The sequence below is a fragment of the Eptesicus fuscus genome, chromosome 15 (assembly GCF_027574615.1).
Source record: "Eptesicus fuscus isolate TK198812 chromosome 15, DD_ASM_mEF_20220401, whole genome shotgun sequence".
NCBI classification, from domain to species: Eukaryota; Metazoa; Chordata; class Mammalia; order Chiroptera; family Vespertilionidae; genus Eptesicus; species Eptesicus fuscus.
This window is the reverse complement of record NC_072487.1, coordinates 63,027,050-63,047,628: the sequence shown is the minus strand read 5'-3', so window position 1 is coordinate 63,047,628 and position 20,579 is coordinate 63,027,050. Positions and strand designations below refer to the sequence as shown.

The 20,579-nt window shown below is 42.3% G+C and overlaps 1 protein-coding gene across 1 annotated transcript; it reads left to right on the top strand.

The window, feature by feature from the left end:
* Positions 1–5,854: 5,854 nt before the first annotated feature.
* LOC103304825 (olfactory receptor 1J4-like) lies at positions 5,855–19,323 on the top strand. Its single transcript, XM_054727707.1, has 2 exons — positions 5,855–6,351; positions 18,390–19,323. Exons 1-2 carry the CDS (start codon positions 5,855–5,857, stop codon positions 19,321–19,323), a joined length of 1,431 nt encoding a protein of 476 aa, XP_054583682.1.
* The last annotated feature ends 1,256 nt before the right edge of the window (positions 19,324–20,579 follow it).

Here is a 20,579-nt window from a genome sequence, read left to right as displayed (position 1 = left end):
GGGAGATGTTAAGGAGGGCTGAGCAAAAAAAATGGTGAAGGAATAAAGCAAGAAACAATATATATCACATATAGACATGGGAAACAGTATGGTGAGTGCCAGAGGAAAAGGGGTTTTGGGGAGGAGGTAGAAGTGAACAAAGGGAGGATCAAAGGAGAGGGAAAGAGACATGAGTTTGGGTGGTTAGTGCACAATGCAGTATGCAGGTGTTGTTTTAAATGACTGTACGCTTGACATCTGTATGGTTTTATTAAACAATGTTAATAAATGACATTGTATTCTAGAATGACTGACAGCTGTCAGCGGGGACAGAATTACTTGTGTCATTTGGACTACGTTGTCTTTTGCCACTAACAATAAATAGAAGAGTTGGTGAATAAAGCAAAATAGAATAAAACAACATAAGTGAACCTAATTATAATCCTATTGCACATTGTAATTACACCAAAGAGGAAATTAAAATAAGTACGCTAAGTAATTCTTGAACCCAGAATTTTGACTATATACTCTCACTAATTAAAACAAAACAAAACTGCCAACAAAGTTTTAAGCTGTACTTAGTGTGTCATTGAAAGTGGTGTGAGTCAAGATTCTGAAACAACTCACCATGTATCCAAAGACTCAGCAAATAAGTAAACATTGAGGAAAAGGGGGTCCCTCTCTCTCTAGGGAGCTATGTACATGGAAAAGGAGAGGCTGAAAAGAACTCTATGGTGTCAAACTAGAATTGGAGATATCAGTTATAAATCATGGGCTTTAAAATGAAAAATAGGTTGCAATTTATAGGTCATATATCAACATTTATGCTGTTTCCATCTCCCATTCTTCCTGTCCCACTTCTGACGCATCTGCTGTGGATAAACATTCCTTTAGCTTCTTAGTTTCCAGTTTCTGCTTCTTCTGTTTCTTTTATATATATTTCCCAGTAAGCTTGTCTGAGATCATTTAGAATCCTCATAGGCAATAAGCACAAATAAAGCTTCAAAACCAATCTTATCTAATCCTATATAATAAGGAGGTAATATGCAAATTGACCATCACTCCAACACACAAGATGGCCACCCCCATGTGGTCAAAGATGGCCACCCCCATGTGGACACAAAATGGCTGCCACAAGATGGCCAGCGGTGGAGGGCAGTTGGGGGGGACCAGGCCTGCAGGGGAGTGCAGTTGGGGGCAACCAGGCCAGTAGGGGAGGGCAGTTGGGGGTGACCAGGCCTGCAGGGGAGGGCAGTTGGGGGCAACCAGGCCAGCAGGGGAGGGCATTTAGGGGCGACCATGCTGGCAAGGGAGGGCAGTTAGGGGTGACCAGGCTGGCCGGGGAGGGCAGTTAAGGGCAATCAGGCTGGCAGGTGAGCAGTTAGGGGTGATCAGGCAGGCAGAAGTGGTGAGGGGCAATCAGGCAGGCAGGCAGGCGAGTGGTTGGAAGCCAGCAGTCCTGGATTGTGAGAGGGATGTCCAACTGCCCGTTTAGGCCCAATTCCACTGGAATCAGGCCGGTTTAGGTAGTCAGACATCCTCCGAGGGGTCCCAGATTGGAGAGGGTGCATGCAGACTGGGCTGAGGGACACACACACACACACACACACACACACACACACACACACACCTGTGCATGAATTTTGTGCACCAGGCCTCTAGAAAGAATGATAAAAGATTATAACTCAGAGAATAAGAATTTATGCGTCCATAATGACATAAATGAATAAATAAAAACTAATGAGTGTGGGAAAAGAGTAATTTTCTTCTTATAAGACAATACAAGTAATAAATCCAGATGAAATAATGGAATTATAATATCACAATTTGGCAACAACAGTTGTAATAATTTTCTCATATAAGAATCACCAATGGATGTCAAATATAGTGAGTTGAAATTTTAGTAAAGGAAATATTATGTTTGCATAGTATCAAAATATCTACCCAAATGATATCTATTAATTACAAGGTTAGAAGAGTAACTTAAAAAAATAGTAACTTTCCAGTAGATAACCTGGCAGACACTATATTATCCAATTATAGGTTAGGTCAAAAGTATGCCTAGAGAGCTGGAAAGTGTGTTGTTTGGTTTTCTCTGTGTGTACATTACCATGAAAACTAATACAACAATATTAAATAATAATATGTGAATAAACTCTGTGTTTTGCATACTCACAACTGGAAACCTACTTTTTTCCAACCCAATATGGCATTTTACAATTTTTCTCTATGTTTAAAATCATTTAAAATGTTAAGTTGAAAAGTCCTTTGTCCAAGCTGGAATAATGCCCAAGAAGAAAGGTGGCCAAGGCATGACTGGAATCAGGAACATTGTCCCCCAGGACACCAGTCCCTGTGGCTCTTGGACACAAAGCTCCCCAAAGAGCAGTCAGAAATTAGCCAGAAACTTGTAGACTTGGGCTTTGGCACAGTCTCTTATTAGTAATTAAGTATTATTTTTGGACTCATTTTTAGGAGGTGGTTAAGGAAAAGGAAAGTCTATATAAGTGCCAAGGCCCCAGATGTTTCTTCTGCATGTCTGGATGTTAGGTTTCCTTAAGAATTCCTGAGGAGATGGGCAACAGTCTGGAGCAGAAGGTGTCTGAACTCACCAATGACGAGCCCAGGTGAGAGGAGCTGGAAATCTGCACTTGGCTATGGATCTGCCTGTGTGCTAGTGGGTTCATGTGTGAGATTCTATGTCCATGAATCTGTGTGTGTGTCCAAATGTATTGTATAAGCTTGTGTATGTGGTATTTAATAGTTACATGTGTGTGTGTGTGTGTGTGTGTGTGTGTGTGTATGCACTATGTATTTGACTCAAAGTTCTGTTTTAATGCATGTAGAACAAGTTATCACTTCTTGGCGTGTGGTGAGGGACTCCTGATTCATACCTCTATCAAAAACACTGGCATCACAGCTGAGCATCGGCAGTGAGACTGATGTCTCTGCTTCTGGACAAGAAGATGCCCGACCTCACTAGGAACCAAGGTCAGCTCAGAGAGGGCTCACACCCCTGCTCAGCAACATGTGCTGGTGCACATGGGAGCTGTGTCTGTGGTGGCACACTCGTGTGTGAGAGCTGGAAGGGATGTTATTTGATTTTCTCTGTGTGTATGTTATTATGTGTATGTGTCCAGGTGCACTGGATGTTGTTGCTGGCTTAATGACTGCCTGTAACTGAATAGGCTTAACTGCACCAAGGAGACACCTGTCCCCTAGAAGGGGATGGTCAGAAGGGTGGAAGCCAGCCTCTCAATAATAGGAGGGTGTGTGCTACTTGTTGTAGTGAGTGTGTGGCTGGGTGCACATATGCGCCTTTGGTGCGTGTTTCTTGTCAAATCTTTTACAAATGTATTTTAATTTATTTCAGAGAAGAAGGGAGAGTGAGAGAGACATAGAAACATATGTCTCTATGTTTGATGAGACAGAATCATTGATAAGCTGCCTCCTGCACACCCCCACTAGGGATTGAACCCACAGACCAGGCATGTACCCTGATCAGAATCAAACATTGACCTCCTAGTAGATAGGTCAACACTCAACCACGGAGCAACACCAGCCGGACACTTGTAACATTTTCTAATAGTGGTCTTGTGTGCTTTTGGTGATGTATTGTATGGCACTTGAGTTATGTATATGTGGTGAGTTAAGTATTCACCAGATGAGTCCATGAGTCAGGTGTATTAGGATTTTTGTGGGTGATATGTCCATCATTGTGTGTTGTGTATGTCTCACTTAGTGTGTTACTTATGATTTGTATGTGTGTAGACAAGTGTTTTTTATCTGAACCACATATTGGATATTCTTCCCTGAGAATGGAAATGTTATCACAGGTGACTGGAACCCTCAACACAGCAGTGTGTGTGTGTGTGTGTGTGTGTGTGTGTGTGTGTGTGTATGGGTGTCAGAACTCACGTAGGTCCTTACCTGTCCTCCTTCTCTGACACCATTAGCTGAGATAGCCACACTCTAAGCAATTCCTGGTTTATGGAAACAAATCTGTTCTCATTTCCATGTACCACAGTGTGAGAGTCCCTCAGATTTTGCAACCTCTTCTTTACATTTTCTTTTGTAACCTTTTGCACTCGGATGTCGAGTGGGACTCGACACGGTTAGCATTAGAATAAAGGAATCGAGAAAAAAGCAAGCGAGTGCAAAGGGTTAAAAGCTTCTCTTTTTTGTCATTTCTTTTATTTACCTTTCTTCTTCTTTACTCTTATTAAACATCCCAGGAAAATAACCTGCAGGCATCAGGCTGTGTGAGGTTATTGAGCAGAATCATCATCAAATAGTGGAGAGACCTTGGGAAAGTTACTTAAATTTTTTGTCTTAGTTTCCGAATCTATAAAATGAAAAGAATTACACTTCTATTGTGAATCTTACTAGACGCTCTCAGTAAACAGTTTTTGTGCAAAATAAAGTTAATATATTTGAAAATTTGTCAGTTGGAAGGTATATAAATATAAAGGAATGAAATTATCTAGTAAGAGGTTCCAAAACTTTGGACAACTTTGAGTCCTCACAGCTCTAATGTAATACATTGTATTGGCCTCCCCTACGCAAGAAAAAGGATGTTTTCCTATGTAATGGTTAAGAGCAGGGTTCTAATCACAAATATATATTAGACGGAACCCCATGAAGTAGCTAATACTTGGTGATTTTTATTATATAAAAACTAGTGGCTCAGTGCACAGATTTCTGCACCCACAGAAGAACATGGAATCACATGGCCCCACAAGGAATCAGGCTCCATCCTGTTTTTGGGGTGCATCACCCGAGAACCTCCACTGCCAAATCACCACAGCTCAACAGCTCCTGTTAGAGCTTCTACCCGTGGTGGTCAGTGCATGTCATATGTACTGGCTGGTCAGATGGTCACTTAGCATTTTACATATATAGATGATAATACAAATTTTATACATTATATTATTACATACATTATACAAACAGATATACACATGTGTGTTCATTTATTCCCTACTGCATTGCTTATGCCTAGAGAATTTATATCATTTATGTTTCTATATCATAAAAACTAAAACAGGTGAAAGAACACAAATTCTTAGTGCAGCTGTGACAAGGTTTTAAAATCTGGGAATGTAAGGTTGACATAAGGATTTCATTAGGAAATGTAGGTAGGTCCTTAGGCTAATACCCAAATGTTGTACTAAATGTTCAACCATATTATGGAAGATAGTATGTGGACTAGTTTGATTTTGGAGCTATTCTGGCATGAAGTGCTTTTAAATGGCCACCCATTTGAGAGTGTCCCTGAGTTTACAGCTGTGGGTCAGTGAGACCCGGCAGATTCACAGGAGGAGTGTGAAAATGCTCCGAGAAGCCCAACTCAGCCCTGAAGACTCACATTATTTTCAGGCACTAACAACCGACACCAGTTCCAGGGCTCATTTTCTGTTTCTGCCACAGTGAATTATTATGGTTTGGCTCTGGGCTGGTGTAGAAATTATCCCTCCATGCTCATCAAGATCTAATCTCACAGAAGTGAGCAGCTTGCTTTTCTTGTTCACTGCTGCATCTCAGTTCTTACAAGAGGTCCTGACACAGACATGATATTAAAAATTATGGTTAAATAAAACAGAGAACACCCTCTTGCGAATGTGTAACAGTTAAATAAAACAGAGAATACCCTCTTGTAACTATTGATTACTTTCGGGTTCAATGTTTTCATGGAGCCAGACTGGGAGAGAAGAAAGATGCATATATCCACAGGTGTGAGAAATAAATATGAAAAATTTTAAAAATGACTGGTTTTCCCACAGAATGATAATATGACATGTGATGGTTCTGATCTTCCTTTCTAGGTTCCTGAGATTCCCACACCTTCTTCATCCCCAGCAGACAGAAGAGCAGCATGAGGCCTGAGAACCAGAGCAGCGTGTCCCAGTTCCTCCTCCTGGGGCTCCCCATCCCGCCAGGGCAGCAGGGCGTGTTCTTCACCCTGTTCCTGGGCATGTACCTGACCACGGTGCTGGGCAACCTGCTCATCATCCTGCTCATCAGGCTGGACTCTCGCCTGCACACGCCCATGTACTTCTTCCTCAGCCACTTGGCCTTCTCTGACATTTCTCTTTCATCTGTCATTGTCCCAAAGATGCTCATGAACATGCAGACTAAATATCAATTCATCTCCTATATGGGATGCATTTCTCAGTTGTATTTCTTCATACTTTTTGTTAGTCTTGACAATTTTCTTCTGGCTGTGATGGCATATGACAGGTACGTGGCCATCTGTCATCCTCTGCACTACACCACCATCATGAGGGAGGGGCTGTGTGTGTTGCTGGTTGCTGGCTCCTGGATTATCTCCTGTGTCCATGATTTGTTGCACACTCTCCTATTGGTCCGACTGTCCTTCAGTGCTGATAATATCATCTCTCACTTCTTCTGTGATCTCGCTGCGCTCCTGAAGCTGAGCTGCTCAGACATCTCCCTCAATGAGCTGGTCCTATTCACCGAGGGAGGAATGATTTTCTTCCTGCCTTTTGGTGTAATTTTGGGCTCATATATCCGTATAGGAACCATCATCCTGAGGGTACCCTCCACTAAGAGACTCTTTAAAGCCTTTTCTACCTGTGGCTCCCATCTCTCTGTGGTGTTTTTATACTACGGGACAGCATCTGTTGTTTACCTTTTCTCCTCATCATGGGGTTCCAAAGACATAATTGCTTCTGTCATGTATACGGTAGTTACCCCCATGCTGAACCCCTTCATCTATAGCCTGAGGAACAGAGATATAAAACAGGCCTTAGAAATGTGTGTCAATAGGATTAAGTTCTTTAACTGGAAATCACTAAATTTTCTTGCTACTGTTAGGAGGACAGTGAGATAGATCTCCTAAAATTAGTGTATGGTTGACATTGGAATATACCTTTCATAGAACATGCCTTTGGTTGTCTTGTACAAATTTATTACTATGTCAACTAAGTCATGTTTGATACGTGGCTTGTTAATAATTCTTTATTCCTAATTGATGTTTTTCATTTTTCATCATCTCTTATAAGACATATGCAAAATCTTATGCAGAACATGTTGCACAATTATAATTTGTGAGTGTCTCTCCATTTTGCGATATCTCATTTTTGCTTATGTACTTTTATTTTATGTTATAAAAACTCACTTATTTAGCATCATATTCTGCCTCTGGTGAACTTTATTTATATATTTATTTTTGAACTAATTCTTTTATGCGGGGTTTATTTGGCTTAAAGCTGATTGTCCACATCTCTTCCCACCGCACAACAATGACATCATGTTGGCAGACTGCAATCAGCCACGGTGAGAAATTACATATGAAAATTAGTATGTGCTATAAAGCAAGACTGTTAAAAATAAAGAAACTTTTCCAAAATGCATTTAAGAGAGTATAACTTTGTTTATAATTAGAAAAATATTTCTAGTAATTGGGTACTACCTTACCACCTCATTTACTTCTCATACAAGTATAGGTACATATAAGATATAAATACAGATACAGATGTAGATACCAGTGTAGTACAGGTAATAAAGACTCCCATGACCTGGGATTGAACCGACAACCAATCAGTGTGCAGGCTGAAGCTGTAACTACTTAGCAACAACGGCCAGGGCTATTCCCCATTCTTTTTATCTCAGTCCTGACCTACATCCTATGAGCACACACACCCAACGTTTCAAAGTGAGTAACTATGGCAATGGATTATTACTCCGACAATAAGAACTCATGTGTCATGATGATATAAATGAATAAATAAAAAACAAAATGAGTAGGGAATGAGGGTAATTTTTTATAGGAGAATACAACTAATAAGCAAGAAAGATACAATAAAATTAGAAAAATGACCATTTTGCCTCAACATTTTCAATAATTTTGTCATATAAGAATTACCAATGGATGTTAACTATAGTGGGTGAATTTTTAATAAGGAAAAAGTTATGCTTACATAATATCAAATGATACCTACTAATTACAAGGTTAAAATAATAACTTGAAGAAAATTGTAACTTTTCTGCAGAGAACTTGCCAGACACCACCTTAACCAACTGATCAAGGATTAAAACAGTAGATATTTCATCAAGATATCTGCAGATTAGCTGAAAGTTACACCTACTAGCTCCCAGCCCCAAACCAGATTTGTAACTAAATTACAGAGCAATCAATTTGAAAAATAACTCAAGAATAGCTAATATGAAAACTTATAACCAAAAAGTACAGTAGAAATCACATGGGGGTTGGTGAGAAGTGTGGAAGATGGTAAAAGGGAGAGCCTCCTCATAAATGTGCGATTGTGCTGAAAAGCCAGAGGGATATCGCAGGAATGGAGCTCCCTCCCCTAGAAGCATAGGGTCTCAACCCCATGCAGGGATCCCAACCCAGAGCAACAGAGACCTGAGGAGGACCCTGGGTAGCATCTGGTGTTTGGAATCAGTGGGGATTCCAAACACCAGATGCTAGCATCTGGGAAGATTTGGACCACACTATTCCAGGGAAAGCAAAATAAAGACTCCCAGTCTTTATTCATCACCACCAAACCAGCACTGCAAGAAATGTTACAGAGACTGCTTGAAGAAGAAAATACATATTGTAGAGAGGAACATAGGTAAAAGAAAAAAAAATGGCAAGAAACAAGTAGCTATCAATAATACCTTAAATGTAAATTGATTATTTGCTCCAATCAAAAGACATAGAGTATGGGGAGGGTGGTTGGGTGGAAGGTAATCAACCAAAGACATTGTATGCATATATGCATAAACCATGGACACAGATGAAAGGGTGGTGAAGGCCTGGAAGGGGAGGGCAGGCTAGGGAGAGTCAATGTGGGGGAAAAAGGGGACAAATGTAATACTTTCAACAATAACGAATTATCCTATCTAATAAAGAGGGAATATGCTAATTGACACTCACACTGTCACAAAGATGGCGGCACCTACAGCCAATAAGGAGGGAATATGCTAAATGACAGCCCTGCCCTCAAAGATGGCAGCGCCCACAGCCAATAAGGAGGGAACATGCTAATTGACTACCCCGCCCTCAAAGATGGTGGCACCCACAGCCACAAGATGGTGGCGCCCAGTCCCCTCAGCTCTGCCAGGGTGGCAGGCCCACCTACCTCTGGAGTCCCCCAGTCCCCTCAGTTCACCAACCACCCAGTGCCAGCCTGAGGCTCAAGCAAGCCTCGGATGGCGGCTACCCCGCCGCCCAGGGCCACCCGAGGCTCAGGTAACCAGGGCCAGCGGAGGCTTGTGCTGTCGGGAGTGGCAAAAGCAGAGGTGTAATGGGGCATTGCCTTCCCCTGATCACCCCTGAGGGCTCCCAGACTGTGGGAGGGGGCAGCCTGGGCTGAGGGACCCCCCTCCAGTGCATGAATTTTCATTCACCAGGCCTCTAATTTTAAAATAAAGATGTTAATGCATCTTACGTTCAAAAAAAAAGAAAGACATAGGATAGTTGGATGGATAACAAAAACAGATCTAGAGACACAGAGGTATCGATCAGATGCTCAAACCACAAGGGAAGGTAGGGGAGGGTGGGGGTAAGGGGGAGAGATCAACCAAAGGACTTGTATGCATGCATATAAGCATAAGCAATGGATGCAGACAACAGGTGTTGAAGGTGAGGGCAGGACTGGGGGGCTGTGAAGACAATTAGGGGATAAGGACACATTTGTAATACCTCAATCAATAAAGAAAAAAAAAACATAGGATAGCTGGATGGATAAGAAAACATGATATTAGAGGCCTGGTGCACAAAAGTCATGTACTGGGGGCGGGGGGAGGGGGAGCTGTCCCTCAGCCCAGCCTGCACACTCTCCAATCTGGGACCCCTCTCACAATCCAGGACTGCTGGCTCCCAACTGCTCGCCTGCCTGCCTTCCTGATTGCCCCACACTGCTTCCGCCTGACAGCCTGATCACCCCCTAACCACTCTCCTGCCAGCCTGATTGATGCCTAACTGCTCCCCTGCCAACCTGATTGCCCCTAACTACCCTCTCCTGTAGGCCTGGTCACCCCTAACTGCCCTCCCCTGCAGGCCTGGTCTCCCATAACTGATCTCCCCTGCAGGCCTGGGTCCCCCCAACTGCCCTCCCTTGCAGGCCTGGTCCCTCCCAACTCTCCTCCCTTGCTGGCCATCTTGTGGTGGCCATCTTGTGTCCACATGAGGGCAGCCAACTTTGACCACATGGGGGGCATCCATCTTGTGTGTTGGAGCGACAGTCAATTTGCATATTACTCTTTTATTAGATAGGAATAGAGGCCCGGTGCATGAAATTCGTGCACTAGGGAGGATGTCCCTCAGCCCAAACTGCACCCTCTACAATCTGGGACACCTTAGGGGATGCCCAACTTCAGGTTTAGGCCCACTGTGGAATCGGGCCTAAACCTGAAGTAGAACATCCCTCTCACAATCCAGGACCACTGGCTTCTAACCACTCACCTGCCTGCCTGATTGCCCCCTAACTGCTCCTCTGCCAGCCTGATTGCCCCCAACTACTCTCCCCTGCTGGCCTGATCACTCCCAAGGCTTTTATTAGTATAGATAGAGGCCTGGTGCATGGGTGGGGGCCAGCTGGTTTGCCCTGAAAGGTGTCCCGGATCAGGGTGGGGGTTCCCTTGGGGTGTGGGGCAGCCTGGGCGAGGGGCCTGTGGTGGTTTGCAGGCCGGCCACGCCCCCTGGCGACCCAAGTGGAGGCCCTGGTATCTGGGATTTATTTATCTTCTACAATTGAAACTTTGTAGCCTGGAGTGGAGCCAAGCCTTCTGCTGGCTCCATGGCAGCAGCCATTTTTGTTGGGATTTATTTATCTTCTATAGTTGCAACTTTGTAGCCTTAAGCGGAAGCCTGTGCCAGCCAGGGTGTGCAGAAAGCTTGGCTTCCCCCATCACTGGGGAAACCCAAGCCTCCCTCCTGCTCTCTCCATGGCTGCAGCCATTTTGGGTTAATTTGCATAGTCTCTCCTGATTGGCTGGTGGGCGTGGCTTGTGGGTGTAACAGATTGATGGTTCATTTGCATATTACTCTTTTATTAGGATATGCTGTCTACAGGAGATACACCTCAGAAGAAAAGATTCACACAGGCTGTAATTGAAGTGATGGAAAAAAATATATTCCATGCAAATGGAAACCAAAACACACACACACACACACACACACACACACACACACACAAAACCACTGGTTTCAAGAAAAAGATCATAACAAGAGAAAATAAGGTCACTACATAATACTAAAGGGATTGATCCAACAAGGGGTTATAATCCTTGTAAACATATATGCACCTAATGTAGGAGCAACTAACTATATAAAGAAATTCTTGGTGGACTTTCAGGGAGAGATTGTAAGCAACAAAGTCATAGTACATGTCTGTCATTACTGGATAGATGTTTCAGATAAAAAATCCAGAATAAAAAATAATGATCTTAAAAATCAGACTAGATGGATTTAATTCATACTTATACAATATTTTATCTCAAAGCAGCAAAATATACATTATTTTCCAGTGCACATGAAACATTCTCAAAGATACACCACATGTGAGGACACAAAATAAGTCTTAATAATTCAAGATGATTGCAATAATATCAAACATCTTCTCAGATAACAATGGGATGAAACTAAAAATCAACTACAGTAAAAAAAAATTCTCAAAAACATTCAAACACATGGAGGACAAATGGCATGTTATTAAACAATGAATGAGTTACCAATGAGAACAAAGAAAAAATAAAAAATCAACTGAAAACAAACAAAACTGAGGACACAAACACAAAATCTATGGGGTATAGCAAAAGCAGTCCTGAGAGAGATGTTCATAGAATTACTGGGCTACCTCAAGAAGCAAGAATAATCTCAAAAAATAACAACACAAAAACCTAATCCTACACCTAAATAAACAACAACAAAAAGAACAACAAATGAAGCCAAGAGTAAGTAGAAAGAAGGAAATAATAAATATTTGAGTGAAAATAAATGACAAAGAGACTAAAAAATCAACACAGAAGATCAATGAAACCAAAAGCTGGTTCTTTGAAGACATAAACTAGATTTATGAACCATTAACCACACTCATTAAACAAGAAGGACCCAAATAAATAAAATGAGAAATGAAAGAAAAGTTAATAACTGACATCAGAGAAACACAAAGTAGTATAAGAAAGGACGAAGAAAAATTAAATGCCAACAAATTGGACAACCTAACTGAAGTGGACAAATTCCTAGAAACATACAATCTTCCAAGATTCAATCAGGAAGAATCAGAAAAACAGAATATACCAATAACAACTAATAAAATTAAATAATTTTAAAAACTCCAAATAACAGTTCTTGACTGCATGGCTTCACAGGCAAATTTTACCAAACATTCAAAGAAGAACTAACTTCCAAGCTCTTCTGATGAGGCCAGCATTATCTTAATACAAATACTATATAAAGCCACTAAAATAAAATAATCTGGTAAACGTAGATGCTAAAATCCTCACAAAATTTTACCAACTGAATCCAGCACTGCATTACAAAGACCATATACCATGATTAAATGGGATTTATTAGAAGGATGAAACATTGGTACAATATTAGCAAATCAATAATGTGATACATCACCCAAACAAAATGAAAAATAAAAATCACATGATTGTATGTATAGATGCAGAAAAGCACTTGATAAAATCCAGCACCCATTTATAATATAAACTTTCAGAAAATTGGCAATAAAGGGATCATATCTCAACATAAGTAAGGTTGTACATGAAAAATGTACAGCCAACAAAATGCTCAATAGGCAATAATGATATGTGTTTTCTTTAAGATCAGCAATAAAACAGAATGTATGCTTTCACCACTCTTTTTCATCATAGAACTGGAAGTCCTCGTTCAGAGAAGAAGAAGAAATAAAAGGCATCAAAATTGGAAAGGAGGCAGCACAACTATTATTATTCCAGGAGACATGACAATGTACATAGAAAACCTAAACACTTCACCAGAAATCTACTAGAACTAATACATGAATTCAGCAAAGTATTAGAATACAGAAATAGTATCCAGAAATTGGTGGCATTTTTATACTCCAATATAGAACTATCCAAAAGAGAATCTAAGAAAACTATCCCATTTACTATTGCAACAACAAAAAATAAGGTACTAGGGAACAAATTTAAACAAGGAGGTAAAAGACCTGTACAAAAACACACACAAATGAGAGGGGTATAAAGGTAAGTTCTTTCTTATAGAATACAACTAATACAAGAAATGATAGAATTCATAAAGAGCCACCATTTGACTACCACCTTTGCAATAATTTTGTCATATAAGAATCATTAAAGTGAGTGGGTGAAATTATAAGGAAAATTTTATGTTTATACTAGAGGCCTAGTGCACGAGATTCGTGCACAGGTAGAGTCCCAGGCCTGACCAGCGATCAGGGCTAATCAGGGCCTTCAGGTTGCTGGCTGGGGCCTTCCTTCATTCTGTGCCATCCCCTAGTGGTCAGCACATGTCATAGCGAGCGACTGAACTCCTGGTGTCCTGGTAGAACTCCTGAGGGACACTTTGCATATCAGCCTTTTACATATATAGATAATATCAAAATATCTACATAAATTATACCTTTTAATTACAAGGTTAAAGTCCTATCTAATAAAAGGGTAATATGCAAATTAACCATCACTCTGTCACTAATATGACAGTGCCCAGTCCTCTCAGCCCTGCAAGAGTCCCTCAGTCCAGGGTGGGGGGGGGGGGAGGAGGGGAGGGTGAGCAGCCTGGAAGAATGCTTGCTTCATCGCCAAGACGACGAGGCAAGAGTTCCAAGCCCAGCCACGAATGGGCCTCTGGCCAGGCCAGGGCGAGGAATGCTTACATACGAAGAGAAGGAACCCGAGCTGAGTAGAGCTGAGTGGCCCCTGACTCCCGAGCAAGATCAAGTCTGGGCGGCCAGAGGATAGAGGGGGTGGAGAATATTGTGACAGAAGGGGCTGGTGGCAGAGGCACAGGGGTGAAAGCCAGCCAAGAAAGAGAAAGGAAGCCCTTTATCAGAGTTCCTGAGAACAGGGAGGGAAGTTGTTTGCATTTCCCAGCCGTGGATGGGCCTCTGGCCAGGCTGGGGCACAGAAAGCTTGGTCATTTCTCCGGTGACGAGGCAAGCATTCTGCACCCGGTCACAGATGAGACTCTGGGCTGTAGAGAGCCTCTAGGCAGCTGGCGTGGAGCGGCCAGGCCTCACAGAGAGCTACAGGTGCACAGATTCATGCACAGGGCTACTAGTAGTAACTATACAAAACTATAACTTTACAGTAGGTAACCTGGCAGATAAAACTATAGCAAATGAAGATAAGTGAAAATACTAGTCATTGGAAAAATTAATAGCATATGCTTTCTAATAATATGCACTGTGGTATATCTGCTGAAAATCAAAGTCTGAAACATACACACATACAAACAAAAAAATGGTTAACATAGTAAGACGTTAACAATTATGGAATCTGAGCAATGCCTATCAAGGAATTCTTGATACATTTTTTAACTTTTCTGTATATTTAAAATCATTTCAAAACAAAAAGTGGAAATATCCTTTGTCCCAGCTTGAACAATGCCCAAGAAGAAAGGCGTCCAGGCATGACTGGAATCAGGAACACTGTCCCCCAGGACTCCAGGAGTTCTTACTCTTGGACCCTGGGCTCCCCAGAGGGCAGTCAGAAATTAGCCACAAGCTTGGGGACTTGGTTGCAGTCTCTCATTAGCAGTTAAGCATCATCTGTGGACTCATTTCTCTGGAGCTGGTTAAGGAAAAGGAAAGTCTGTAGAAGTGCCAAGTCCCCAGATATTGCTTCTGTGTGCCTGGATGTTAGGTCTCCTGAAGAAAACCTGAGGATATGGGCAACAGTCTGGAGCAGAAGGTGTCTGAACTCACCAATGACCAGCCCAGGTGAGAGGAGCTGGAAATCTACACTTGGCGATGCATCTGCCTGTGTGCTAGTGCAGTGGTCGGCAAACAGTGGCTTGTGAATCACATGTGGCTCTTTGGACCCTTGAGTGTGGCTCTTTTACAAAATACCACAGCCTGGGCGAGTCTATTTTGAAGAAGTGGCATTAGAAGAAGTTTAAGTTTAAAAAATTTGGCTCTCAAAAGAAATTTCAATCATTGTACTGTTGATATTTGGCTCTTTTGACTAATGAGTTTACCGTCCACTGGGTTCATGTGTGAGACTCTGTGTCCATGACTGTGTGTGTGTGCATGTATTATATGTTTCTGTTATTTAATAGTTGAGTGTGTGAGTGTGTGTGCGCACGCGTGCGTGCTATGTATGTGAACCACAGTCCTATTTTAGCAAATGTAGTACAAGTTATCACCACCAGGCATGGATTAGGGACTACTGATTCATGTCTGTCATCATAAACTATGGCATCACAGCTGAGCATGAGGAGTGAGATTGTTGTCTCTGCTGCTGGACAAGAAGATGCCCGACCTCACCTGGAACCAAGGTCAGGTCAGAGAGGCTCATACCTCTGCTTAGCAGCGTGTGCTGGTGCATATGGGAGCTGTGTCTGTGGGTTACTCACTCATGAGTGAGAGAACGAAGGTGTGCTGTTGGGCTCTTTGTGTATTGGCCATGTGTGTGTGACCATGTGCATGGGGTATTGGGGTGTTTTAATGACAGTCCCTATGACTAAACAGGCTTAACTGTTCCATGCTGACCGCCCTCCCCTAGGTAAGGGATGGTCAGAAGTATAGAAGCGTGTCTCTGCTTAATAGGAGTGTGTGTGCTGCTTGCTGTAGTAAGTGTGGCTAGGTAAGCATATGTGTCATTGGTGTGTGTTTCTGGTGAGATTTTTGAATTGTTTGTGGTCTTGTGTGTTTTCGGTACGTGTGTGTAGTATGTGAGTTATGTATATGTGGTGAGATGAGTTGTCATGACTTAGGTGTGTTAGTGTGTTTGTGGGTGAATGGTACATCACAGAGTGACTTGTGCATATCTCACTTAGTATGTTACTTATACTTGCATGTATGTATATGAGTATTCATGTGCTGAACCACAGTGAGGCTATTCGTCCCTTAGGTTGGGGATGTGGGCATTGGTGACTGGAATCCTCAAATCTGCTGTGTGTGTGTGTGTGTGGGGGGGGGTGTGCATCTCTGTTTGTGATCTGTATTCAGGACCTCAAGAATTTCCTTAAGTGTCCTTCTAGACACTTAGTGTCATCCTTCTGAGGCACCATTAGCTGAGATAAGCACACTCAAAACCTCTCCTTGTTTCTTTTATTTAATATCTTTTTATTGATTTCAGAGGGAGAGAGAGCTGGAAACATCAATTATAAGAATCATTGATCGGCTGCCTCCTGCACGCCTCCTACTAGGGATCTAGCCAGCAACCCAGGCATGTGCCCTTGACTGGAAGCAAACCTGGGACCCTTCAGTCCCCAGGCCGACACTCTATCCACTGAGCCAAACCAGCCAGGGCTCTCCTTGATTCTTGAAATAAATCTGCTCTCATATCCATTTACCCAAGTGACTGATGAGAATTTTACAACTTCTTCTTTAGTTTATTAAACATCAAGGCAAAATAAACTCCAAGCATCATGCTGTGTGAAGTTATAGGGCAGTGAGACCTTGGTAAAGTTACATAATTTTTTTTTAATCCTCAACAGAGATATTTTTCCATTGATTTTAGAGAGAGGGAAAGACAGAGAAATATAGATGAAAGAGACACATCTTTTGGTTGGCTCCTGCATGCACTCCAACCAGGGCCCAGACTGGGAAGGAGCCTGCACCCGAGGTACCTGCCCTTGGCCAGAATCACACCAGAGACCCTTCAGTCTGCAGGCCAAAGCTCTATCACTGAGCCAAACCGGCTAGGGCAGGTTACATAAATTTTTGGCCTCAGTTTCCACATTACAAAATGGAAAGCATTACACCTGTTTCTGTGAATTTTCAGAGCCTCTCAATAAATATTTATTGTATAAATAAAGCTAATGTATTTGAGAATTTATTATCAGTTGGAAAGAATATAAATATGAAGAAATGAAATTATCTAGGAAGAGGACTAAGGTTTTTGGACAATTTTTGGTCCTCACAGCTCTAAAATAATACATTGTTCTTGGCTCCCTTAAGCAGAAAAGGGAAGTTTCCATGTGCAATGGTTAAGAGCATGGGTCTGATCACAAAGATATAATAGATGAGAACCCAAGAAGTAGCTAATTCCTGGGAATTTTTAATATAAAAACATGATAATACATATATATCAAGTTATAAACATTACATATCACATATATTTAGATACAGATATACACACAAGTGTATATGTGCCCTTCTGTCCCCTAATGTATAACTGTGTGACTACAGAACTTGTGTCATTTATGTTTCTATTTCTTAAAAGCTAAATAGGTGAAAGAACACAAATTCTTAGTACAGCTGTGAAGAGGTTATAAAATCTGGAAATGTGCCCAGTGGCTTTGGCTCAGTGGTTGAGCAGACCTATGAACCATGATGTTACGGTTCAATTCCCTGTCAGGGCACATGCCTGGTTTATGGGCTTGATCCCCAGTGTGTGTATGGGGGGGAGCATATGGAGGAGGCAGCTGATCAATGATTCTCTCTCATCATTGATGTTTCCATCTCTCCCTTTCTTTCTCCCTGAAATAAATGAAAATATCTTTTTTTAAAATCTGAGAATTTAAGACTGATGTGTGGATTAATTAGAAAAGGTAGGGGAGGTCTCTAGTAGAGTACCCAAATGTTCACCAAAATGCTCAGCATTGTTATAAAATATCGTTTGTGGACTATTCTGTCTTGGAGCTATTCTGACATCCAGTGGCTTTCAATGGCCACCCATTTCTAGACTGTCCCTGAGTTTACAGCTGAGGGTTAATGGGACCTGGCAGGTTCACAAGAGGAGGGTGGTAACACTCCAACAACACCCACTCAGCAGTGGAGTCTCACGTTACTTTCAGGCAGAAACAACTGAGACCACTTTGCAGGGGCCCATCTTCTGTTTCTGCCACAGGGAGTTATTATGGTTTGGCTCTGGCCTGGTGTAGAAATGATGCCTCCATGCTCATCAAGATCTAATCTCATAGGAGTGGGCACCTTGCTTTCTTGTTTATTGCTGAATTTCAGTCCTTAAAAGAGGTCCCAACACAGACTTGATGTTAAAAGTAATGGTTGAATAAAACAGCGAACACTCTGTTGCTTCTCTGTGATGATGTCTTCTTAACTACAACATGGGGGATCAATGTTTTCCTGCATCCATATTTTAATAGATGGACGATGCAAACATCCACAGGTATGTGAAAATAATATGAAATTATTTTAAAGTGATTTTCCTAGAAAATGACAATATGAGATGTGATGGTCCTGGCCATTCTTTTCAGGCTCCTGAGACTCCCACACCTTCTTCATCCCCAGCAGACAGAAGAGCAGCATGAGGCCTGAGAACCAGAGCAGCGTGTCCCAGTTCCTCCTCCTGGGGCTCCCCATCCCACCAGGGCAGCAGGGCGTGTTCTTCACTCTGTTCCTGGGCATGTACCTGACCACGGTGCTGGGCAACCTGCTCATCATCCTGCTCATCAGGCTGGACTCTCGCCTGCACATGCCCATGTACTTCTTCCTCAGCCACTTGGCCCTCACTGACGTCTCCTTCTCCTCTGTCACTGTCCCTAGGATGCTCATGAACATGCAGACTCGGCAACAATCCATCTCCTATGAGGGATGCATTTCTCAGTTGTATTTTTTCATACTTTTTGGTTGTCTTGACAACTTCCTTCTGGCTGTAATGGCATATGACAGGTATGTGGCCATCTGTCACCCTCTGCACTACTCCACAATCATGAGTCAGGCACTGTGCATGTTGCTGGTGGCTGGCTCCTGGATGGTTACCTGTGTCCATGCTCTTATTCATACCCTCCTCTTGGTCCGACTGTCCTTCTGTGTTGACAATATCATCACCCACTTCTTCTGTGAGCTCACAGCACTCCTGAAGCTGAGCTGCTCAGACATCTCCCTCAATAATCTGGTCATCTTCACCGAAGGAGGAATGCTTTACTTCCTGCCATTGAGCATTGTTTTGGGCTCATACATGCGTATAGCAACTATCATCCTGAGGGTGCCCTCTGCTAAGAGACTCTCTAAAGCCTTTTCTACCTGTGGCTCTCATCTCTTTGTTGTGTCTTTATACTACGGGACACTTGCTGGTATTTACTTTTTCTCCTCATCATGGGGTTCCAAGGACATAATTGCTTCTGTCATGTATGCAGTAGTTACCCCCATGCTGAACCCCTTCATCTATAGCCTGAGGAACAGAGATATAAAACAGGCCTTAGAGATGTGTATGAGTAGGTTTAACTTTTTAAAGTGACAATCACTAAATTCTCTTGTAGCAATCAGAAGCACAGGGAAAAAGATAGAAAATTATTTATGGTCGACATCTCCATATAACATTAATAGAACACACATTCTGTTGTCATGTACAAGTGTTGTTAATATGTCAACTAGGTGACATTTGCTACTTGGATTGTTATTTTTCGCTTGTCCATCGTCTCTTATAAGATATATGCAAAATAAACTGCAGAATTATACCTATGGATCTGCTTTTACTTTGTCCTTTGAGATATGTCCTTTTTGTTTATATATTTTTTATACTATGATATTGAGGACACACTGATTTTGTGACATGATTCCCTCCTGGGGAAATTTTTTTTCTTCAAGTAGTTTTTTTATTGTGTTAAAATAAATATAAATTTGCATTATAACCATTTTTCAGTGTACAGTTAAATAGCATTAGGTAAATCCACATTGTTGTGTTGCTTATGCATTTTAAAGTTCTGTCATTAGGTACCTATATATTTAGGATTCTCATGTCTTCTTGTGGGCTTTTTATTCCAATTGAATTAATTGGGGAACATCCTATCTAATAAAAGAGTAATATGCAAATTAACCATATCTCTTCTATACACACAAGCCATGCCCACCAGCCAATCAGGAATGAATATGCAAATAAACCCAACCAAGATGGCTGTGCAACAGAGAGAGCAGGAGGGAGGCTTGGGTTTCCCTGGCAATGGAGGAAGCCAAGCTTCCTACTTGCCCTGGCTGGCCCAGGCTTCCACTCCAGGCTACAAAGTTTCAATTATGGAAGATAAATTAATCCCAGATACCAGGTCGTCCGCTTGGGTCACCGGGGGGGTGTGGTCAGCCTGCAAACCACCACAGGTTCCTTGCCTAGGCCACTCCATGCCCCAAGGAAACTCCCACCCTGATCCGGGACACCCTTCAGGGCAAACGAGCTAGCCCCCACCCTTGCACCAGGCCTCTATCCTATCTAATCATATCTAATAAAAGAATAATATGCAAATTTACCATCACTTCAACACAAGATGGCTGTCCCCATGTGGTCAAAGATGACTGCCCCCATGTGGACACAACATGGCCACAACAAGATGGCCAGCAGGGGAGGGCAGTTGGGAGGGACTAGGCCTGCAAGGGAGGGCAGTTTGGGGTGATCAAGCATGAAGGGGAGGGCAGCTAGGGGTGACAAGGCAAGCAGAGGAGGAAAGTTGGGGGCGACCGGGCCTGCAGGGAAGGGCAGTTGGGAGGGACCCAGGCCTGCAGGGG